This window comes from Microtus oregoni, unplaced genomic scaffold (assembly GCF_018167655.1).
Source record: "Microtus oregoni isolate MIOR12 unplaced genomic scaffold, Mior012 000035F_ref0000213, whole genome shotgun sequence".
NCBI classification, from domain to species: Eukaryota; Metazoa; Chordata; class Mammalia; order Rodentia; family Cricetidae; genus Microtus; species Microtus oregoni.
In genome coordinates this window covers 19,437,595-19,462,745 of record NW_024543094.1, presented here as the reverse complement: position 1 = coordinate 19,462,745, position 25,151 = coordinate 19,437,595, and the positions used below count along the sequence as shown (strand labels likewise).

General features: G+C 44.9%; 1 protein-coding gene across 3 annotated transcripts in view; it reads right to left on the bottom strand.

The window, feature by feature from the left end:
- The window catches only part of Camk1d (calcium/calmodulin dependent protein kinase ID), a 417,381-nt gene that overhangs the window by 49,126 nt on the left and 343,104 nt on the right, over positions 1 to 25,151 (bottom strand). For all 3 annotated transcript variants that reach the window (XM_041630683.1, XM_041630682.1, XM_041630684.1), the window contains exons 4-5: positions 18,632 to 18,770; positions 12,448 to 12,574 (exon numbers count right to left, since the gene is read on the bottom strand). In XM_041630683.1, the coding sequence (XP_041486617.1) occupies positions 12,448 to 12,574; positions 18,632 to 18,770 (266 nt within the window). The remainder of the gene's footprint in view (positions 1 to 12,447; positions 12,575 to 18,631; positions 18,771 to 25,151) is intronic.

Below are 25,151 nucleotides of genomic sequence, written 5' to 3'. Positions count from 1 at the left end.
TATAGAAGCCCACCCACATGAAGGTTTGGAAAATGTATACACTGTAGGTTCAATCCTCTGACTATCCACTAGACTTGGTCAAAGTCATCCTTTTTAGACACAGAGAGAGCAGGCTGGGGCTGTGGGCAGAACTCTATCTGGGTGATACACAGTTGGGTCCTTCAAGCCTCTCACCAAAATCCTCCCATACCAGTCCCATAGTTCACCATGCCTTATACTATCCCCCCAACCCTCCCCGCTTTGAGAACCACACTGTGACATCCAGACTCATGCTGCTGGGAACAGGGATATAGAGGAGGCCTTGTGTGTTCCAGGCCGAGCACAGTCTAGTTCAACTGAGGCCCAACCTGGTCACCACGCAGGCCATTGTTCTTTTGGGACGATGCTCTCAGATTCCACATAAGTGGGTTCTAAAGAGATCGATCACTTCAAGGACGCTTAGTGGGTAACACAATGGTAGAGGGTAGAGGAGAATTAAAGGAAAGGGAGGGGAGGGAGAAGGAGAAAAAGGAAGAGAGAGAAAAGAAAGGGAGGGAGAATAGGGAGGGAGTAGAGGAGGAAAAGTAAGGAAAAAAAACAATGGGTTTTAGAATGTTATTAATTGTTCATTAGGAAATATGTATATTGAGTAAAAGCAAGATCAATCGCTCCATCATCAATTGATTTCTGGCAGAGAACTGGCTCCGATTCTCTACACATGGGTCTGTCTGTCACCCGGACCGTTTTTCCTTTAAAAGCCCTTTCTCAAACACATTTCAAAATCACTAGGTTTAATTCTATCTGGAGAAAGATGCCATTTATTAGCTGACAGCTCAGAACTTCTCCCTCATGGGACTTAGGGTGCTGCAAGCTCAGCTTTCCTCATCTTCCTCACGGAAACTTACTAGTTCAGAACAGTAAACTGAAGCTCATCTTTATGCGGGCCATGTAGGCACAGCGAAGCATCAGAACATCCCACAAACAATCAGAGTTCTCCGCAGATGGAGTCCTCTGGGCGTCCACATTTCCCCCAGGCTTTTCAGAAGGCAGTAGGACTAGAATTTAACACGGAGGGATTTATTACTGTAAGACACAACCAGCCCACATACGGAAAATTCCACTCTGTGGGCAATGGCATCTATAAACCAAGTTATTTTATATTGATGTAGGGAAAGCGTTCCTGGTCAGGGTGGGGCCCAAGAGATGTGGGGAAGATAAAAAACAAAAGAAATTTAGAGGACTTTCATCTTGTTTTTAAAATAATTTAATTGCTGTTCTTTTTTTCTTCAGGAAAAAAGATTTGAGTGAAAACTGAGAGATCAGGTCTCCCATGCAGGTGGGGACATGGGAACCAGTCTGACAAAGAACAGGAATTTCCCCCTTCCGGAGGACTCCAGAATGTACCCAAAAGGAGTTCCTGCTAGGAGGGTACACCAAGACAAGACACCAGCACCCTGTCACCAAGTCCAAGTTCATGCTGGAGGTGATTTGTTCCCCTCTGTAGATGTTTGTTCCACCCTTCCTCTCAGCACGTCACAGATGATCACCTCAGTGGGCGAAGGACAGGAACACAGTCAGGAGGACACAGCCCTAGATGCCGGAATAAAAGTCAATGGTCCAGAAGCAAGGGGATAGGAATAGCATCATCCATTTTATGTAGCCATTTAATCAGCGGTGACTAGAACGTTGATCTTTACTGGCTCCTGGCTTTATGGGGTGAGGAAGTAACTGGCTACAGCTCCAAGGAACATAGTGTTCTTCTCCTGGGCACTGAGCTCAGACCAAAGCCACAGCAGTAACTGGACATCGGCCACAGGAGCTGCCTTCTCAAGGAAGAGTGTGAGAAAATAGATGTGGTCATGAGGCACAGAAGAAGAAGTGCTTTTGGTTAGCTCAAGTGGAGTTTGATTGAAAGTCTGAAATTAGTGCATATACTAGAAGCAAAACCCATGGTGCCCATGACTATAATCCCAGCACTTGGGAAGTTCAAGGTCATCCTTGACTCTATGTAACCAATCCACCAACACTACCTTGAATTACATGAAACCCTGCCTCAAACAAACAAAAGGCAACTCTACTTTTTCAGTACCTGCACTATAGGCAGGTAGACTATAGGCGAGCTTCTCTGTCATTATGTTTTGGAGATATCATTATCTGTCTACGCTTTGGTGTTCTGTTTATTTGGGGTGTCTGCCACTTAGGTCTGGAGTAATATTTTAGTGAAAAGAATGTGTGGTCAGTAAAATGGCTGAACGTGACCTCTCTGGATAAGGAATTCCAGGAAGCATGCGAGTCCAAAGTTAAACTGTTGGACCACAAGTGGTAGTCCTGTCCTTCAGGAAGACACAAGGAGAAACACATCTCTGTTAGGTGGGTGAAACGGTCAAATATTTTCAAAGAGTAAGGGACACTGTGCGAGACAGGGGTGGCAAAAAGACATTGTGGAATATTAGTTTGAGATGTGTTACATTCGTTTAGGCTGTGGAATATCTGTTTAATGAGGCAAAGATGTGCTGCGTTCTTTTCTTTCGCATTTGTTTAACTCTGTGAAGCTGAGTTACTTTGCTTGTTTAATACACTCAATTGGTAATAAAGACCTGAATGGCCAATAGCTAGGCAGGAGAGAGAAATAGGCGGGGCTGGCATGCAGAGAGAATAAATAGGAGGAGAAATCCAGGCTTGAGAGAAGAGGGAGGAGCATGAAAAGAAGAAGTGGATGCCAGGGGCCGGCCAGCCAGCCACAGAGTAAGAAGAAAAGAAAGATAGATAGAATAAAAAGAGGTAAAAAGCCCAGAGGCAAAATGTAGTTAAAGAGAAATGGGATAATTTAAGTTAGAAAATCTGACTGGAAACAAGCCAAACTAAGGCTGAATAAGTTCCCGTGTATTTATTTTGGGTGGACCCCCAAAAGAGTTAAAAAAAAACTACAAGAAGATGTTTTTGATTATTTAAATAAGTTTGAGACAGAGTCTTGTATAGCTCACGGTGGCCTCAGACTCAGTCTGAAGCCAAGGATGGCCTTGAATTTCTGATCCTCCTGCCTTTCCCTCCCCAGTGTTGGGTTGACTGGCATGCACCACCACAGGTGCTGTACTCTGGGATCAAACCTGGGGCTTTCTCCATGCTGGGCAAGCCCTCTACCAGATGAGCTACACACTCAGTAACAATTTCTTTTAAACGGTGGGAAAGATGAAAAGTTCAGAGATGAAAAACTAAAAGTGCTGGAGATCAAGGGGAGGGAATACGACCCAGCTTTTGTGGTATCAGAATTTCAGACATACATTTTAAGAGCTTATTGGCCTTGGGGGAGAATTTCATTACAACAGAAAGGGATGCCCAATGCTCCTAGGTCTGTTTGGGGAGAATTTTTAGCAGCAATAATTAAAAACAAACAACCCAATACATGATGGAGGAATGTCCTGTGAAGACCTGACTATGTACTGCTTTCTTTAGGGTGTTAGAATCTGAGTACAGCTGAGCCTGAGCTGTAGGACTTGCTTGTATTGCTGGTACTTGGGAGGCTGAGATGGGCTAATGATGAAGTTGAAGGCATCCTTGTCTTCATAACAAGATCTGGTCCCAAAAGAAACACACACACACACTCACACACACATACACTCTCTCTCTCTCACACACACACACACACACACACACACACACACACAATCCAAATGCCAAACCAGACCAACAACCACCTAAAACACAGGCCCATCCTTGGCCATGGTTTGTCTTCCATCACCTTCTATTTCAAAGAATGCAAGGTTCTTGGGACAGCTCTGGACTCCTTTTGTTGCTATAGATTCCTTTGCTGTTTCTTACCCATGACTTAAAGCTGTACTTTACTAAAAAGTCTATGGCTAGAATATCCACCCACTCTGATGTTCCAGTAGCCCCTTGACTCGGATTACAGCCTTGAAAAGTCCCCATGAATGCATCACCTTGGCTGGGAATTACCATTTGGACTTAAACTGGGATTACTACGCAAACCTACTGAAGCCAGTACGTGAATGGTGAAGGAATGAGGCTGAGGAATAGGAAGGGAGTGGAAAATTCAGAAGTAACTGGGATTTGAATGTGGAAGCAACTTGGAATTCAGTGGACTGGAGGAGATCGAGTGTCAGATTAAGGAATTTTAGTGCAATTTGGTAACAGACAATTGCAATATGAGCCTTATACATTGGTGCAAGTATTTGACCTTGCACAGACCTTGACTGGCTTATGACTGACCAAAGCACCTTACTCTTAATCTCTTCTAAGTTTATCAAGAAGCTATGCTTGGTTTTTATCATGTGGGCTCTGGGGACTGAATAGAGGTCCTCATGTTTTAAAAGATCATGGTAAGAAGAAAGAGTTAGGCCAGGACGTGGAACCTGGCAGTAGAGTGCTGGCCTAGCCCGTCCAAGGCCCTGGCTTTGATCCCCACCACATTCTACCAATACAGAGAGGTTTGGTGTGGCCACCTGTGCAAGGCTGGGTTTACTTTATCCACATTCTTACAATGAGCCTATCTACATCCACTCCTGTAAAGACTGATGAAAAACAGAACACATGACCTAGAAGTCTCCCATTGGGGGGATCTGCCTTTTCTAACAAGGTAGGGTCTAGTTATAGTGCATGGCATGAGATGTTTGCTTGGAGTTACCACTGCCAGGCTGATGTGAAAGAAAGAAAAGGAAGTCTTATTTGGATCCTCTTGATGTGGGAGTGTCACATATCAATTTGTTGATTTCGTTGGTTAATTAATAAAGAAACTGCTTGGCCTGATAGGTTAGAACATAGGTGGGTGGAGTAAACAGAACAGAATGCTGGGAGGAAGTGAGGCAGATGCCATGCCACTGTTCTTCAGGGCAGACGCGATGAAGCTCTGACCCAGGATGGACGTAGGCTAGAATCTTCCTGGTAAGCGCATCTCGTGGTGCTATACTTATTAATAGAAATGGGCCAAGTAGTGTTTATATGAATACAGTTTTGTGTTGTTATTTTGGGGCATAAGCTAGCCAGGCAGCCGGGAGCTGGGTGGCAGGAACACAGCCTGCAGCTCCCTACTACATCCTCTGACTACCATCAGCTTGGCATGGCATGTTAGCAGCTACATAAAATCTCATTTTAGTGCTGACCTGTGGAGACAGGATGAGAACAATGGCATAATGCATCCAGTCAGCTGCCAAAGTACAACACCAAGTGAAAATCAAGAAGTAACGCTCTTCCGGGGAGAACCCGCCACAGCGAACAGAGGTGCTCCGAGGAAAGAGCGATGGAGACCCCTCAGGCTGCTGAGGAGAAGAGAAATGAAAAAGGCCCATCAAATTAATACAGTTTTTCCTGTCTGTGTGAGAGCAGAGACAATGGCAGGACTTACTTGGCACATGGCTATCATCTACCTATATATCTTAACACAACAACCATGTCTTGGAGACATCCCAGTGGCAGAACACTTTCCTAGCATGGAGAGGACATGGGCTTTAGCCCTAGTACTGCTTACCTCCTTGATTAAAAAAAAAAAGATACATAGTCTAGCATGTTTGTGTTATGCATGGTAAAATGAGAACCCTTAGCCTACCCTTATCCCCAACCAATGGCAGAGGTCTGGAAGAACACATTTTCAGGAGCTGAAGGGATGATTTGGTTGGTAAAGTGTTTGCTGTACACGCATGAGTTCAGACCCCTAGCACCCAAGTGAAAACGAGTATTTATTCTACACTCTCCATGCCAGGGAGGAGGAGATGGATGGGTCCCTACAGATCACGGAGCAAGCAGCTTACCTGGACCCATGAGTTCCAGGTCCAATGAAAGACCATGACTCAAAATTAAAGGGAAGGGGGCAAATGAAGAAGACACCTGACATTGGCCTTGGTTTTCACACACACACACACACACACCACACACTCACCTAAATAAATACAAATACATGCCACACACATGTATGAACTAAAATTAAAAAACCAGACATTTGCATTCAGGTCACCTGCTATGACTGATACCCACTACAGGCCAGGTTATCTTGAGGATGTTTATCCCAACACTAACACTGTGCTGACCCAAATCTCTGGTCTCTGAGCTCTCCCCCAGGCTTAAATCTCAAGTTCTAAAACTTCAGCGATCCCTGAATTAAGGGCATTCCTCTAACTTGTTGGAAAAAGTGCTGTGAGACAATGCTCTCGTACACTGTAAAGATTTGTCGCTCATATTGGCTTAAAAAACACTGATTGAGTCAGATGATGATGGAACATGCCTTTAATTCCAGCACACAGGAAGCAGAGGCAGCAGATCTCTGTGAGTTCGAGGCCAGTCTGGCCTATAGAGTGAGCTCAAGGATAGGTTCTAAAGCTACAGAGAAACTTGTTAAACAAACAAATATACAAACAAACAAAGAAAAAATGCCGATTGGCCAGCAGTCAGGCAGGCATTCTAAGACAGCTGATCAACTGTTCTCAAGCTTCGTTTAAGGAAGAGCAAGACTAAATGTGTTTAAACTGCTTTAGGCAGAAGTATACTAATGCTGCCTGCCATGGCTGGGCCAGCAATGCTGAAGCTAAGTTCTGGAAGGATACTGGGATGACGGTCATTCGTGTGGGAGCTACACAATAATCAGCCATGAAGTAAAATTGTGCTCATGTAGTTCTGATTATAAATAAAATGATGTGCCCAGGTGCCAATGATCTCTCCCAGTTCCAAGTCAAAAGCAATCAATCAGGAAATAGTGGCGTGCTGGAATGAAATACTGCAGAGTGATAAATCATTGCTCAACAAGAGTCAATAATGAAACTTTTCACTTTAGAACCACGACAGCTCAGGCAGCGTGCCCACCGCCAGCCACCTCCCTCTCTCTACTGCAGCACCCTAGCAGGAAGTGAGCAACATGGCATCCCATTCTCGAGAGACACACAGCCACTTGATCGGTGTATCTGAAGTTCTCTTAAAGTTTATTTTTGTTTCTGAAACCTGGAGACCTGACTGTGGTCCTTAAATCTGAGCAGCCATGTTAATGTGCAAAGAAAGTGAACTTGGCAACGAATGAAAAACCAAAACTAAACAACGAAATGCACATATATGCATATATACAGACACACATACACATACCACACACCACACTCACATATGTACACCCCCACAAACATCCCCACATACATGCACACATGCATATACACACACACAAACACAGACATACATACACCGTACTCACACACATACATCATACACACACATCCTGCATACCACCAAATATACACACAGATACACATACCACGCAGTACACTCACATGTATTTACTATACACACAATACACACACCCTGCATACCACCAAATATACACACAGATACACACACATAGATACACATACACATACCACACAGTACACTCACATATATTTACTATAACCGTACCACACACACATGCGTGTGTACACACACACACACACACACTCAAAGCTCCAGGCTCTCCTCTATTTACTAGGAGTATATTTATCACCCCTGTTCTTTGTCAGTTCCATGATTGAGATAGATGCCTTTTGTCACATATTCAGTGACCTCAGGAGACCCATTTGGGTATTCAATTAATTCCATAGATCAGACATTCTAATTGGTAAACTTCTCACTTCTGAATTTGCCTCCTGTTGGTGGCATCAAGGAAAATGGAACATTTGCCTTAAATGGATTCCACATCCAGGTCTGCATCAGATCTACAGACACACTTTCCTCTGAGCATCTCACTGCCACCAGATGGCCGATCATTTCTCATTATCTCTACCAGAAAGAGTTCATTTGTAGCAGCCTGTTCTCTAAGCTAAAGGAGTCTGGTCCTTTCTCAGAGATCCTACCTTAGCCGCAAGAGGAATCTAGGGCTTGCGAGGCAACTGTAACTCTTTGCCTGAGCTCCACCTTCCTTCAGTCCTTCCAGTTTCTTCTTGGTTGTGCTAGCTACTGATGACCCCTCTCCTTACCAGGACTTTACAGTTTGCTCCTGAAATACACTCGTTATGCTATATTTGAAATACATAACCATACATGCATCTTGCATTGTATACCTTGCCACGCCGTCCTAGGGTTGGTTGGAACAAGCCATTGAAACTGCACACACTAGGAACTCAGTACCAGATGGAGTGATGTTTATAGTCACCCACTAGTGACACTGTCTCCATGGGCCACATCTCCTTTTATAAAAGGATACGTAGAGGCAGGGAAGTTGGCTTAGCCAGAGAAATGCTTGCTGCGCATGCAGGAGGATCAGAACTCTATCTCTAGTTTGCTCACAGAAAGTCAGGTATGACAGCAAAAGCTCATCAGCCCAACTGGGGAGGCAGTAGCAGGATCTCTGGGCTCGCTGGTCACTCAGTCCAGGATAGTTGACATGCTCTAGGTCCCAACGAGAGAAACTGTCTCAAAAAACAAGGTGGATGGACCTGAGGAGTCATACCTGAGATTGTCTTCCGGTTTCCACCTGCACGTCCACTCCTTTCACACACACCCTTTATTACTGAGCTAACACAGGAATGAATTTACTCAGTTACGTGCCTATAATCTGTCTTCTTCTCTCTGAATGTGAGGACATGAGAAAGGGTTTATGCCTGCTTTGTTTTCTTTCCCTCCTAACTTATTTTTCATCCTGTTAGAATCCCTCAAACAGAAGGCAGGCATTAAATAATTAATTCTGGAATGTACAAACAACATCCAGCATAACATTTTTAAATTTGTAAAAACAAGGTCTTGTCATTTAGCCTAGGCTGCCTCAAATTTGGAATCCTCCTGCCCCCACTTCTCAAGTGCTGGGATGACAGGCGTGTATCACCATAACTGCGTAGCTATTACTAAAATTACCTTCCAGCTTCTGTGTCTCACAACGCTGAATGTTTTGAGTCAGAATCTCTATCCTTTCCACATTTGTTTGTGAACACCAAAGACTGTTCACAATGCACAGGGGAGAATTCAATAAATGTGACTTGACTGAATTAATGAAAAAAGAAAAAAAAATTCATGGGCCCTCTGCTTTGAATGCAATTCAGCATGCGTCTGTACAAAGATGACGTAGACATAGCCCTTGCTGGAGCAAAAGTCACAGTGCAGCAAAGAGACACAGATAGACAGGGACCCAGATTCAATGTGACTAGAGCCACAGTGTTGGGAAGGGGGAAGAAAGGCACTAGGATATTGAAGGAGAGGAGAAGGCAGGACAGCAACCAGAAGAGGGTAGCATTTCAGCTGGGTTTTGATGGATGCATAGGAGATTGGCATGGAGACTTGAGTGAGCGAGGGAAGATCCATTTTGGCCGATGACTGCCCGAAGACCATAGAGACCTGAGCCCTTCCTCACTCTGGGTGCTCGGTAATACAAACAAACCAGTAACTGTATTGTCATTGTTCTCAGAGCCTCTGTAACTGGCAACAAAGTCACACAAGGACTTGATTACCTGCTTTTTTAAGAAGGAGCCACTTCGTACACTGTCCCTAAATCCATCAGCTCTGGCCACAGCAACAAATTAAAACAAACTGGGCAGGCGGTAGTCACGTGCAAGCTGGGAGACTGCCGTCCACACAGGGTGTCCAAAAAAGCAGTCTAGGAAGTCTTAGATCTTTCCGTATCAGAATTGGAGTGAGGAGAGCTAAGTGAAAACGTAAGAATATTCTGTCAGCGCAGTTAGGTCTCAGCTCAAAAGCCAGAAGGCAAAAGCCGGGCCACAACCCCGGCACCTAAGCAACCTGGAGAAGATGACTTGAGACCTGGGGGGTTAGAGCCTTCCTGACCGGGAGACTGAATCTCACAACACAAGCTAGCGGCCATTTTATTTCTGATACCTATGGTGGATAGAAGAGAATCCTCTCCTTGGAGTCCTTCATTTTTCAAAGATGCCAAGGACATATGCCTTCCATTCATTGCCCTGTGTCTTTGCCCAGTGGTGTAGGCAGCACACAGGAGAAACTGCATTCACACACCACGTACCCTCGGATTTCTGCTCCGGCTGCACATGAACTTGTATTTATCTCACACAGCTCGTTTTCCACAGTCCCCACATTTCACGGCCCCACCTATCCTCACTATCATACCACCAGTGACTGTTGGCTGGCCCACCTATCCCTTTCTTGAGTCTCTATGGCCTCTAAAAGTCAGTCAGAGCTTAGTCACACTCCGGGGACATGAGTCGCACTGGTGACAGTTCCCATGGCTTCTGTCTGCCACATCCTTTTGTTGAGGATCCCATTCTTCTAAGTTTCTTGCTCCTTTCCCTTCCCTCTTCTTATGCAACATCCCCTTTGTTGGCTCTTTGCTTTCCTCCTCTGAGTAACTTGGAAAATAAAACAGCAGTGACATATCAATTTTGATATGACAATGTAATTATGCAAAGGACTTGAAACACCACGGAGTGCCTCGAAGGCCACTGGGAACTCCCCACGGTGTTCTGCTGTCTCTAGACTGATGGGTTTTAGGCTGGATCTTCTCAGCCCATTGGGAAGATTCCCTAGTTGTTGCCTGAAGCAGAAGCCACTGGGAATGGTGTAGGCTGTGTAATATTAATCTCTCTCCCTTAGGAAGGTTTACATGGTGTTCCCCCTCCCCTCCTTCCCTTCCTCTGCTCTTCTCTCTCTCTCTTCCTTACTTCCTCCCTCTCTCCCTCCTTCCTTCCTTTCTTCCTTCCTCTCTTTTTCCTTCCTTCCTTTTCCCCTCACTTTCCTTACTTTCTTCCCTCCTCCCTCCCTCCTTCCTTCCCTCTTCTCTTCCCTTCTCTCTCTCTTTCCTTTCTTTCTTCCTTCCTCTCTCCCTCTTTCCTTCCTTCCTTTTCCCCTCCCTTCCTCCTTCCTTCACTCCTTTCTCCCCTCCCTCCCTTCCTCTCTCCCTCCTTCCTTCCTTCCTTTCTTCCCCCTCCTTTACCTCCCTTCCTTATCCTCTGTCATCTCTTTTACTTCTTCCTCTATTTTTATTTGTTTGTGTGCTTTCTGTTTTTTGCATGATCTTTCTACACATCCCAGACTGGCCTCAAACTTGATTTCTTCCCGCCTCTCCACCTCCACTGCTGGAAATCCAAGAACATGCCACCATACCTAGTCACACACCGCTCTTTACAAAGAAAGGCCTCCAAAGTTTGCATGAGGGTTCAGCCCTGCTCTGCATTTTCCAACCTCGCCCCACACCAGACATACCAGCTTGCTCTCTCTCTGCCTTTGGCTTTTTGTCAAGCTGATTTCTCGGCCGAGAATGACCCCTCTTCTCTAACTTCCAGGTGGCTGGCTGCTCTGTCATCCAGGTGAAGGCTCAAGCCTCTCAGTTCTCTCAACACAGTCCTGTATCCTCCTTAATCCCTGCCACTTTCTGTTGCATGCTGCTGGCCTCCTTCCCCTGGCACAGCACAAGCAGAAACAGCCTTGTCCATTTCTTTCTGTTTTTGTGGCCCTATTATTTCAAGCAAGCTCCATGAAGGAGGAGATAAGGTGTCTGAGCAACGTTCACAAGAGCGCTGGCGGCACAGTAGGCCCTGAATACGCTGACATGAACGCTGTTCAGAATCAGTGTTCCCTAAGGGCCATGTGATAGAGGTTTGGTCCCCAGCATGTGGTGCTTTGGGGAGATGGCAGGAGAATGAAGTAAGGCCTATTGTGAGGCTTCCTGGTCATGGGGGCTACAACTTTGAAGGGGTTATTAATATCCTACCCCTTCTCTGTCATGTCCCAGCCTCATGGGGAATGGTTTTACCAGATGCTGTTGTCATGGTGTGCTGCTTGCCCAGCAGTTACAGGGTCGATCACTCACAGTCTGAAATCTCCAAAGCCATAAGGAGAAATTAAGCTTTTCTCTTTATAAGCTGATTACTTTAGGTGTTTGTTACAGTAACAGCAAGCTAACACAGTTCCCACAGGTTTCTCCAGGAACCAAAGGTGAATCCCAGTGGCCAGCTGCTCACAGCTGTCAGTAGCTTCTCTGCATTTTGTATGAGTGGCAGGAAGAGAGGTACAGCTATGATTTTAGGAAATCCTATCATAACCCCTGGCTTTCCCTGCACAGATCATGGTAATTTGACTTGAGAGGATGACTTATGGTTTCTTCCATATTTCTCATACAAGTATTTCCTCTCTCGCTGCATGGATCTCCACAGTTTGCATGTTTTATAGTCTGCCCGCACCTTACACCTTCACCTACAGTAGGTTCATTGCTTCACTGTAGATCATCCAAAAATAGACACTCAATGTTAAACCTGGTATTAGAACCTGGGCATTCAACCCATTTTGCTCTCAGACTCCAGTTGGGCCCACAACCAAATCAAACAGGATTTCCATGCTAATGCTCAAAGGTTTCAGAGAAGTCACTTCATTGCTAACTGGCTATGGTGTCTCTCAGTATTTTTATCTTTCCTTCAAGAGAAAGGCAGGCAGTTGGGATATGTGCTGGGCTCCAGTGCTTCAGGGAGAAGATGACGTTGCCAAGGAGACATCCCAGCGTCATGGGTACACACATGCGTGCACAGGCACATACACTGTCCTTACCGACATAGCCCGGGGTCCCACAGGCTGTGGACATCACGTCTCCTTTGCCCTCCATTTTTGACAGACCAAAGTCGCTGATCATTATTTTGGACTCCTCATCTTGACTGTAGTACAAGAGGTTTTCAGGCTAGACAAAAAAACAAAAAACAAAAAACAAAAAAACGAAACAAAAATGACTTAGCGACTGTAAATCTAACCTGGAGTGGAAACCTAGCACCCCAGCTACTTGGGGGAGCATGTTTCTCCAAATAAAAACTAAACTGAAGACTGGGGTGTAGCTTAGTGGTTGGGGCCTTGCTTAACCTGCAAGAGGCCCTGGACTCTATCCCCAGAACTGAAAGCAAACAACCAACTGTGTACATTTAAAGCTGCCTTACTTATGGGAGACTCATGAAATCTCACAATTAAAAAGAAACTTGATCTTTAGACATAGACAACATCTACGTCAATAGATGTCAGTTAAACAACAGTGCTCACTAGAAAGGCCCTGCAGAACATTTGGCACAAGCAACTCTTCGATGTTATTCTTTTCCTTTACGAACATTTTTACCTCCTTAAAAAAGAAAAACCATATTTTGAGGGAACCTAGGAAGCTAATGGCTCTCAGACTCTGCCATTTTAGTTCTTAGCTTGGGGAACAGGACTCCCGGAAGATGAAATTACATTTTCAGGACGTGCAGGTTCTTGGGTATAGTGGTATTTTGTTTGCAATCTAACAAATAAAGCTTGCCTGAACATCAGAGTGCAGAGCTAAGCTACTAGCTAGTCATAGAAGCCAGGCAGTGGTGACACACTCCTTTAAATCCCAGCACTCAGGAGACAGAGACAGATGGATCTCTGTGAGTTCAAGGCCACCCTGGACTACATGAGGTTGAATCTGTCTAAAACAGAAACAGAGCTCACACAAAGGTGATCCCAGCACTTGGGATCATAAGCATTTAATCCAGGCACTAGAGAAGTGGAGACAGGAGTGATATGGCTGGGAAGAGAGAGGAATATAAGGTGGGAGGAGACAGGAGCTCAGATGCAGTTTGAGGATTCAGTCTGAGGTTTCATAGAGACAGATGCAATCTGAGTTTCGTAGAGAGGATTTGTAGAGACAGGATCGCTCCTTTGGTCTAAGCATTGGTGGAGGCAAGAACTCTCTAGTTGATGCCATCTCTCAGGAGAATGGTGTTAGAACAGTCCGGAACATCCAACCACCAGGACAGTTCTGCAGATTTACTGAGTGAATAGGTACTTGTGGCTCCTATCTACAGTAAACCTTGAAGAAATGAGAGCAGAATGAAGGATTGGGAATGGAAGCTCATTTTCCCACCTCACTACCAGACTGGCTACCCTCCGAGCCCAAGAATAAAGCCATATTCTCTCATTAGGCTTCTGGGACATATCTTGGTTACTACACATTGAATTTTAGGAATTATTTAGGTAGAGTGATAAAACTTGTTTATAAACAAGTACACTATCATTACCTGTTCACCAATGAGGGTATTAAATAGAGGATCTACACCCCTTGGTAGATCTGAGATGGGGTGGAGTGGATCTGTGAGGGCCGGGATTCTAGCATGCAGTCTCTGCTGTGACGAAAATGGTTAAGAACTATTCAAGACTGTCCTTGACTAAACCTTGGCCTCTCAAGTCCCCCTTTCTCTAGCCAGGCCAGCCAAGTACAGTCTCAGCACGGACCAAGTGAACTCTCTGTAGAGGGAATCCCCACCCCTGAAATATGACCCAGCTCTTCCTCTTGTGCTTCTGATGCTGCTAAGAAACAATTATTCAGCTATGTTGAAGGACATTGACTACTCTTCACCCCCACCATGGGGCTTTAGGGGCAGAGGGACCTGATTCAACTCCAGTGCCACAAAGGTTAAGTGGCAATTTCTAGTCAAGGGCACACTGGAGGACAGTAGATGAAGGGGGGACATTGGCAAGGCCAACGTGACAGGACTTTTGCTTAAGGCAATTGAGCTGGGTGACATGATATTGAGGGTGGGTGATAAGAGATTTGGTCAGACACCCAGGGATATTTTGTGCTAAATAAATGCAGGATGATTCTTATGATCAGTTTGGGTCAAAGAGGAGACTCTTTGTTCATGTATGAGCTCATGGTCTACCTTTAATGAGAGACTTTGAGGTCATTTATTTCTTTTTATAATTATTGTTTTATCTTTCTTATTTATTTATTTCCGGAGACAGGGTCTTTCCACTGAATCTAGAGGCTGCCCACTGCCAACTGGGATCAGCTGCCTGGACAGTGAGCTCCAGGAATTCTCTTGTCTCTGCCTCCCCAGGGCTGGGAGTATAGGTGTGCATTGCCATCTCTGGTTCCTTCATGTGGGTGCTGGTGACCAAATCCATCTCAGGTCTTCACGCTTGTGAAGCATTTGCAGAAGTGAATCATTTATCTAGTCCTTCTTAGTAATCAGGCAGGCTCTGTGCCCTCCTCCATCCCTGCTCTACTCTCAGTGCCACTCGCTCTGCTCTTCTTGGTTCAGAGTCAGAGCTGAGCTCAATCTCTCTCCCCTACCGCAGTCTCAAACAAAGGCTTCTTTCTTGCTCTAACAAATGTCAAAACACCCTTTTTTTATTTAACAGAACCCAAAGGGAAAAACATTTTCAATCACCTGCAGTAGTGATACAAAGAGTAATTAGAGTCTGGAGTCGCCAGGACAAGTTTGTGAAGAGGGATATTTGAAGGAATCTAAGGATGCCGAAGGGTGCTTTGAAATGGAAATGAAACAGGCCAGTCTGAAGTTGAGACAGTTGAAATGCTTGGGAGCTGGGGGAGGGGAGGTTTCTCTTGTCGTAAAATATATTATCCACTGATGAACAGCAAGACTCAGTCACAGATGCCAAGAGAGGGCTCTGTCTCACCACCACTGGGTTTTAATCTTCCTTGCCCCAGGATTTCCGCAGCTACCCAAGTTCAACTCAGGGAAGAGATTGCCACGCACCCACCCCAGCACACCCACTTCCCCCACAGGTGTTTCATCTGGCCGGTAAGATGCTTTCCTGAACAATTATCTCCGAAGAGGGTTAAAGTAACTAGATAGTCATTGTTTTGATCAATACTTTGAGTTTTCTCAAGATTTGGGGATGGCTGCAAGGCTTTTCCTTACAGGTGGGGTAGAGAGGCAGAGCTGAGGTGGCCAGGGGATCACTTAAGGGATGATCTGACTGGAAGGTAAGAGGCCATGAAGAGAATCTCACTGTAGCACATCACGGTTCTTCCTGCCACGAGGGGACCCTTTGGAGGACCTGGCCTCACCTGAAAAATGATTTTGCTGCCCATTATGGCCTCTCTCTAAGGCAACCATGGGCTAATACTCAAATTAGACTATTAGGCTCCTTTCTGGGTAATACTTTATATAATAATCCTTAAAAATGATCTCATTCAATACATTTCTGGGAAAGTGACTGCTGCATATAACAACACAATGAATCTAGTTTTCCCAACAGGGAACAGTTTGGTCCCTCAGTGGAGAAAATTCAGCAAAGCCTAGAGACACTTTGGGTTTCTATGGCTCCAGGAAAGGTGCTGGAAATTGAGAGGCTAGAATTCAGGGAAACTGCTAAACCTCCTGCAGGGCCCAGGGCTCCTGCCCACACACAGTCCTCCACCTCTAAATATCAACAGGGCAAAGCTAAGGAACCATCATGCTTGATGTGGGAGCGGAAGCCACTTCCTTTCTCACTCCCTGTACTTGAACAAAACACAACACTGGGTTATCGCTAGTAGTTTCCCAGGACCCACCGGACATAAAAACGCCTGTTAGGAAGGAGAAGTGGGCATGCTTGCTCATGGGTTAGGGTAGCTTCTCAGACCCTGTATATGTCTTTCATTAGCACCATCAGGCTCTCTGTTGCTGTAGCTCAGATCGAGTAGTTTCCATGTTCTTAGGAGTTGATGAAAATTTAACACCACACCAGTGAAACTCTTTGAAGCTTCAAAATCGTCTTCCCCTTCCTGTTTGATAGTCATGGGTTGTACTTCCAGAAGGCCTGGTGTTCTGGAAGTTCCCCAGGCTGAGAGCTGCAAGCCCTTGTCGGCAGTTTTAGGTAGAAGTGAAAAATGGTCTCCTGTCTTGCTTTTTCAGGGGAACATGAACTCTGTTCTTCCTGGATATGTCTTAATCGTTTCTAACTTATTTTCCTAGGAAGCACCGATGGCCCTGCATACCACACGTCTGAAGTCGCAACACTAACTTGCTTAGCAACAGCTAGATAGCAACAGTTGTTGTGTTCAAAGCACTGACTTGGCCTGTGGCAGGGGTGCAAAAGAGCAGTGACGGGGTGCTGCCTGGCATGAAGGGGGTACTGGGATGGCTGGCCTAGCTTCTTTCTTACTCTGCAGAGCCTCAGGGCTCCGAATATGGGCTCATTACACTCACAGCCCATTTCTTGGCAAGAGGATAACAGAGGCTAGCAGGACTGGTTGGCAGTCCGAAGTGTCTCTCTCTAGTGGTTCCCCAAGTGGCGTCCCAGACTGGCATCACTGTCCCCTCAGGGAGGGATCATCACTCACTGGAAAGGCAAATTCCTGGGTCTTCCGTGAACTCACCTGATCAGGGCCCTTTTGGGCAGAGCCAGAACAGAGATCTTACTGACCTCCCCACACCTCCCTGACACTGATTTGGGCTAACAGTTTTGCCTCTCTGAAAGATCTCTAGAAGGTCTCAAGATGGACTACAGAAAGGGGAAAAATGGAAACAGAAAAATGATGAGAGAAAAAATGAAATGTGGAAAGTAAAAGAGAAAACTCCAGAGTACATCTTTTTTTAAAATTTTTTTCAAAAAGAGGTACTGCCTTGAATTGATGTGCCAGGCTTTGCCGACACCCAAGGGAAGCCTGAATGGAGATGGAGGAGGAGTGGGTAGGGATGGGGTAGATGGGAGGCAGCGGGGGTTTGGGGAGGGAACAGAGGAGAGGAGGGAAAGGAACTGGGATCGGTATGTAAAATGAAAAAAATTAACTAATAAAAAATGTTGTGTGGGGCTGGAGAGATGGCTCAGAGGCTAAGAGCACTGGCTGTTCTTCCAGAGGTCCTGAGTTCAATTCCCAGCAACCACATGGTGGCTCACAACCATCTGTAATGAGATCTGGTGCCCTCTTCTGGCCTGCAGGCATACATGCAGATGGAACACTGTATATATAATAAATTAATCTTTTAAAAAAATGTTGTGGTGTTGGGCACAGAGCCTAGGGCTTGCACATGCTAGGCAAGTGCTCAGCCACCAAGCCACGCCCCAACCCAAAGGGTAGTCTTCCTGAAGGGAAAGCTGTACCACTCTACTTCTTGATGCCCACAAGGAGATGATGGATTGATGCTCAACTTCTGTTTAGCAAATGTTACAGGTGACTCTGGATGACTTCCTGCTAAGGGCAGCAAGCTTGCCATGCAAGACAGTCCTTGCATTTCTATATCAAGTGGTGCATGTATGTGCTAGGGGGTGGACATCTGTCTCACGCACACAGGAGGGTGTGGAAGCTAGACCTGTAACACTGTAGCATGAAGTCACATTGCAACATGGGCTCATCAGCGCTGCTTTCGCTGACTCTCCAGCCCTTGCGTGTAACAGCTACTAAATTCTGGGCGAGGGGAAGGGAATGGGACACTAAGGTGGCATTATAATGCCTAAACCCTTCAGGGCTAAAGATAAAAGATACACACACCTCATAAAGAAAAGACAAGGATTTACAGTCTCATCACCTAGGAAGGTAAAGTCAGAGAATTTGGAGTTCTGAAGCCAGTGTAGTCTATATAGAGAAATTCTATCTAAAAAAAGCAACTGGAAAAAAATCAACAGGAAGAAAGGGAAGGAGGGAAAACAAGGAAATGGAGAGACGGTGCATGGAGGGGAAGAGAGAAGGAAAGATGATGGGAGGAGGGAAGAGAAGAGAGGAGAGAATGTACCGAATGCTCTTTCAGAAATTCTTGTATTCATACACAACCACCTCGCTATGGCTCTGGTGGCTGCCTATCGGCTACAGAATCTCATAAACTGTGGTCAGCTGCATTGATCTTCTACTTCTGGGCCTCAGTGCATTGACACCTAAAAAGTACACGCCACCCACTCCCCCTGTCTCCTCTCAAAGCATCCTTATGCCTTTACCGTAGCTGGTCCTCTCCAGCAGGTGCTTTATGGGGTGTGGAGTAGTTGGTATTGCTGAGCAATGCCTCACCTTGAGGTCCCTGTGAACAATGCCCATTCTGTGGAGATAGTACACAGCATCCAGGACCTGGCGGATGAGAGTGCTGGCATCTTTTTCTGTGTAAAATCCCTTCTCCACTATCCGATCAAAGAGTTCTCCACCGGACACGCTGTGAAACAAATACATAAGACATTAGGAACACAGAGGGCTGCTGGACGGTGCAGACGAAATGATTCGTCACTGAGAGTTTTCAGTAGGACAAAAAAACAAACTTCATTTCTAAAAATAAATTTAAAACGTGAGCCCAATTCTGAGTTTAGAGTGTACCCAACCTTTTCCCCAGAAGCAATCCATAGAAAAGGTCCCTACATCACAGCAGCAAAAAATGCACAGAATAAAAGGAAAGTAGAAAAACAAAAACAAACCCCCCAAGACTTGGGGTGTAGCCATTCCTAAGAAGTCATTCCTGACCTTCACCTCTATTCTCTGTTCTGCTGAAACATTGCAAAGTCAAAATGGCCTCCCAGCAGAAGTCTGGGCTCTTGATCAATGTTAGCCCCTGAGACACTGAGTACACGAGTGCCCTTTAGATCTTTGGACCTCGACCTTTTACCTATTTGAATGGGCAGACGAATCTAGTCAACTCTTTTCAACAACGAGTAGGAGCACACCCTTGAAAGTTCTCAGACTCTCAAAGCCACTGGAGAGTTACAGAAAAGAAAGAGGGCGGGGAAAGGCACGATGCCGGGTGTGGCGACGAATGCCTGCACGCCCAAGACATGAGATGCAGAGGTGGGAAGGTGGCAAGTTTGGGGCTAGCCTGGGCTACATGGTGAGTCTCTGACTCAAAATAATAAAAAGGAGGACACTGCATCACACAGCTCTGGTATGTGCTGGTGACAACATTTCATTTGAATTTACTCTGAGTTTTATATTTCATTTGATGGGTTTTGTGTTTTTAAGATACATCAAAATGTAAACTTATGGTGGACACAGTTAAGGGCAGGTAGATAAGTTGGTTCTGACCCTGCCATTCTATGCCACTGTAGCCCTGATAAAGAAACAAAGCAGCAGCCCAGAGCAGAACCAACCAACTACTTTCAAATTTGAGAATGTATGTATCACTAAAAGGACAGTGCTTTATCTACATAAATAAAGCATTTTAGAAAGAAACTCAAGGGACATGCTATTAAAAAACCTCCGAATTTTAAAACCATATAAACATACATTTATTAGAAATATTAAAACCATAAAACAACTCCTTCCTTTAGAGTTTTAACGCAATAAAAGACAGATGTTAGCAGTGTACACACAGGCGCGAAGACACGATTCACTTTCTACAAGTCATGGCAATTAACATGGAATAATGGATCCACTGAAACCATCTCTGTAAAAAGCTGATAATGAAAATAAAAACAACTGAAGCTATAAAGTCTTGTGTTTTCGGGTTTTCTTCCATTACCTGTGGCTGTTCTAAGCAACAATGTGCTTGGAGAATGCTTCCCTTGCAAAGCAAACTGACGATCTAGATGGGAGAGGCGCTCAGGAGAAATAAAAAGCAACTCAAAGAGTGAAAAGAACTGGAAGCAGCCGGGCGGTGGTGGCTCTCGTCTTTAATCCAGCACTCGGGAGGCAGAGGCAGGAGGATCTCTGTGAGTTCGAGACCAGCCTGGTCTACAAGAGTTAGTTCTAGGACAGGCTCCAAGCTACAGAGAAACCCTGCCTTGAAAAAACCAAAACCAACCAACCAAACAAACAAACAAGAACTGGAAGCAACCCAGATGACAGCATTTTCTGACGACCATGTCGTCTAACAATCTACCCTCCAGAGAGCCAAGCTCCTTAGACACCCTGACCTGGCAAGTGATGCCAAATTCTTTCTACAACCCCAGTAGATTTCAGTATCTGACCCCCTGCTGAACCAGAGGAAGTACTACCATAGGAAGACTGATGCCGTGGGGGCAAGGTGAGCATGGATGCCCGGCAGGCAATCACCTCATTATTTCCTCAACACTCATTCAGCTTTTCCTGGGTGCCCACGACTCATCAGCATGAACCTATGCACTTGGAGATAGCTAAGTAGTTATCAATTACAAAGGGGTAAGAGACATCCCTCATCCCTTAACATTGCTCTACCTTCCAATGATGCCCGCCCATCGCTGGCCAGCCTGTCCCCACTTTGTCTCTTCTCCAGATCCTGGAGGTCGGGCAATAATCCTTACCTCTCCTACCATCTCACCTCCTGACTGAGCATTCCACAGCCCAACCCTGCCCGTTCCTCTGCCTCCCTTGAATCTCATCTGCCCAGCTTACTGCTCTTGGAAGGTCTTTTTCTCCAATGGGATATTTAAGACCTTGGTGGGTCTATAAAATACACATCTGTGCATGGCCATGGGGCAGCGGTGCAGTGGAAGCTGAAGCATCAGTATCAGCAGATGGATGGTGTGTGCTGTCACAGGCCTCCCTATCTGCACTTAAGATTCTTTTTCTTAAACTTCAAAGTGCATACTTACGAATATTGCTTAGGAAGAATTTGGTTTCCTTAGAAACCAGGACTCTGAGGAAATGTTTAGAAACTTGACAGAAAAAAGTAACAATATTAATTTAAAAAGAAGTCTTAAATTTGCAAATCACTTTATACTTTCAGAAAAAAAAATTCACAAGGCACGCATTTTCAAAACCCACTGTAAAGACATGAATGGCTCCCAGTTCCTTCTTGGAGGCAAGTCTCAAAATGAGAGTATTTGGGGGCAGACCTTTGGGACATCCTGAGGTTGATGTTAAGTCATAAACGATGATTCTTCCGTGATGGATTTAGATCTCTGTCCCATCTACCACAGAAGACACCACAAGCAAGAAAGGGAGCTCCCAGCAGAATTAACCCCTCCTCCAGTGCTGTGAAAAAATACCCTTCCATCCACTGAATAGGATCCTGCCTGTTCTTGAAAGTACATGTGAAGCAGATATGCAAGGTTATATTGTTTCATAATCTACAGAGGAATGAGCTTCCTTATGGTGAGACACAGGTCACATGGCTGGCTGACCTGTGTGGGCTGTGTGGAGAGGCTGCCTTCTCGACAACTGTCATCTATGGGAAGCCTCTGCTTGAAAATGCTTAAAACTCCATGTTAAAAATCAAACTCTCCAATCAAAGCAGGCAAAGCATCATAATGAAATCAGGATGGGGGTGAGGTATCAGGGCGGTTGGGGAAGAGAGGAGAACCATAAGAATGGATTATGTGATACAAGGAGTTATCGGAAGCTGTCTCTTTCTTCTGTTGTTATCAATACAATGTAGACTGAGTTATGAAGATGAACTTTATCTTGACCCTGGATCTGATCCAAGGCTAAGAGATTGCTGCTGGCGATGGGCTTCTTACTGGCAGAGTTTGGAGGTGTGTAGGGTGTTACATGGACACAACAGACCCAGCCAAAGCAGCTTTTCTACTGAATCCACTTGAAAGAATCCACTAGCCATTAATTCCTTCATCACAGAAATAGACTCATCCATGCATGAGAATAGAGCCCTAATCACTTCTCTGTCTCTGTCTCTCTGTCTCTCTCTGTATGTGTGTGTGTGTGTGTGTGTGTGTGTGTGTGTGTACATGCTGGTATGTGCACATGTGTGCATGTGTATTCAGAGGTCAGAGGTCAGTATCAGTTGTCTAGATGGGCCAGTAACCCCTATTTCAATTTCCAGCATCACCATTACAGGTACATACTGTCTCACCTGCAAGCATTTCCTGTATAACTGTTGGGAACTGAACCCAGGGCTTCATGCTTGTACAGCAAGCACTTTTCTACTGAGCTTTATCCCCAGCCTCCTTCTATTCACTTCTTATAGATCCCGTATGGTCATAATCTCCATGTCATAATGAGTATTAATATTCAATGAGCTTCAGGAGGTCAACATAAAAGCAACCACAGAGGGGGAGGTTCAGCTTCAGGGGATGTAGACATAGGAAGACAAACTGGCTACCAAACACCATGGAAACAAGAGAGAAGACATGGTCCATATTTCTTGATTCTGCTGGATTCCAGTTCTGATGACTTCTAGAGCAGCATGAGTTTATGCTGAACTTTGGTCTGTTCAGTAGCTCACCCTCCTTGCCTATTACAGTCCATAACTGTCATAACATGTGCCAACTTTAAATATGCCAATGTGAATGCTTTGATGTCACAATCTCAGTAAAATTCTGTTTATTTGGGAAACTCTTAAACCATGTAAATACCTATAAGTGGAAAAAGCAATTGTCAAGAGACATTTCAGAGATGCTATACGGAGAAAACATTAAGCTTAGATTGCCCTGCTGTAGACTACTGTGCAGTATAACTTCTTCAAGGCACCAAGAATTATAGTGTAAATGCTATTGTTTTATGAACTTGAACTTACCCATCTTATCTCTCTCTCTCTCTCTCTCTCTCTCTCTCTCTCTCTCTCTCTTTCCCTCCCTCTCTCTGTGTGTATGGGGGATGTGGAGCACCACGTGTGTATGTGTAGAGGCCTGAGGTCAATGCTGGGTATCTCCCTCAATTGTTTTCCACCTTACATTTTGTGATAGGGTCTCTTACTGAACCTGGTGCTCACTGATTTGCTTAGAATAGCTGACCAGTGAGACCCTGGGATCCATCTCACTCACCCAGTTCTGAGTGCTGGGGTCCAATATGGATCCTAATGCCTGCATAACAAGTACATTGCCTGTTGACTGTCTCCTTAGCCTTTACTACCTGATTTTAAAAGACAATGTTTTGTTATCTTAAAACTTGATGCTTATTACTATGTAAAATTGTATGTAAAATGGTTACAGGGTGAATGTGAAATGCTAGCCACAGGTTAATACATTTGAATACTTGGTCCCTAGCTGGTGGTACTGCTTTAGAGCCTCCTTGAAGGAAACAGTTCACTGGGGGTGAGGGATGAGGGCTTTGGTGTTCTACTTCCTATGCAGTCTTTCCTCCAACTGTGGGTCCATTGTGTACAACCACTTCATGCTCCCGCCGCCATGCCTCCTCTGCTGTGATGGGCTATAGCCCCTTAAACTATAAGCCAAAGCACTTGTCTCCTAAGTTGTTGGTTGTCAGGTGTTTGCTACCAGCAATGAGAAAAGTAACTAATAGATGTTCTAACAACACCACTCACACAATCACTGAATGAAGTGCATATAGTGGCTGGGCAATGTGTCCCACTAACCAAAAAATTTATCATAGATGAACAGAGAGAAGACGAAAGAGTTCTGTGCTCTTGTACTGGGCAGGTACAAGAATCTGTCATAAGAAGTTGCATAAAGCTCTCCTATAGCAGGGCAGGAACAGCACAGAAGGAAGACTATTAGAACAGTTACAAGAGCAATGTGGTCCTCATGGACCCCTTCCATCCAGCCAGGCTGGCTAGAAACATGTGTTTTCTGAGAACCAAGTGCTTTCTTTACATTTAGTCTTGGGGGAAGTCCTTCCTGGACCATACAGGTTGTGATTAAGAAACACTACCAAAGATACCTCTTTGAATGGAGAAACCCTGAGATCCAGAGGGCAGATGAAGGCTTTTTTTTTTTTTTGCCAGAAAAAAAAAGACAAATTTTTTGGCAGTGCCTGGGATTTCCCTCTGACAGTCAGGACAGTCCCTCATTTTCCTAGCCTAGAGCCTAGCATTCCCACTCTGGTCACCACACACTTGGCTCCTGGGGGACACCCTCAACCATTACGGCGAGAGCAAGGTTTTACCTCATCCCACCTCTGCCGTCAGGACTTTCCTCCTTTGTCAAATCCTACTTCAATAATTTTCAAAAACAATTTATTCTTAGAATTCCATTTCACAGTATCTGCCAGACTTCAATCTGTTCAGAGATTTCCAAAATACAAACAAATGTTTTTCTATCTAATGGACCAGAAAAAATTTAACACCTTATGTACCATTATATTTTGATTCTGGATAATTTGTCTTTTTCTATCTGGTACAATGGGGCTGAACTGTGTATCCCACCCTAAAATCTCTATGTTTAAATTTTAACTCTCCAGTACATCCCAGTGGCTCTGTTGGAGACAGGGCCTTTGACAAAGATAATTAAGGTAAAAATACTTCATCCTAGTATATAAAAAGAGGACAATGGGGATCAGCAGGGGAAAGGCTTAGCCTATGTAAGGCCTTAGATTTGATCTCCAGTGCCCGAGAAGAGAAGAACAAGAGATACTGTGCACACAGGAAAGAATAATAATAAATGGAACCTTATAAAAATGAAAAGCTTCTGTAAGGCAAAGGACACCATCATTTAGACCAAACAATGGGCTACAGAATGGGAAAAGATGCTTACCAGCTACACATTTAATAGAGGGCTAATATCTAAAATATGAACTCAAACAACTGGACATCAAGAAACAACCCAACTAAAAATATGGTGGAGATATAAATAGAATTCTTAAAAGAGGAAACATTTTTATTAGTTCTTTGAGGATTTCATACAATGCATTTTGATCTCACACACCTCCCTCCCCACTCCCTTCTGTCACCGCTGGAGATGGGTTGCAAAGGCTAGCGTGGAAACAGGCAGATCAG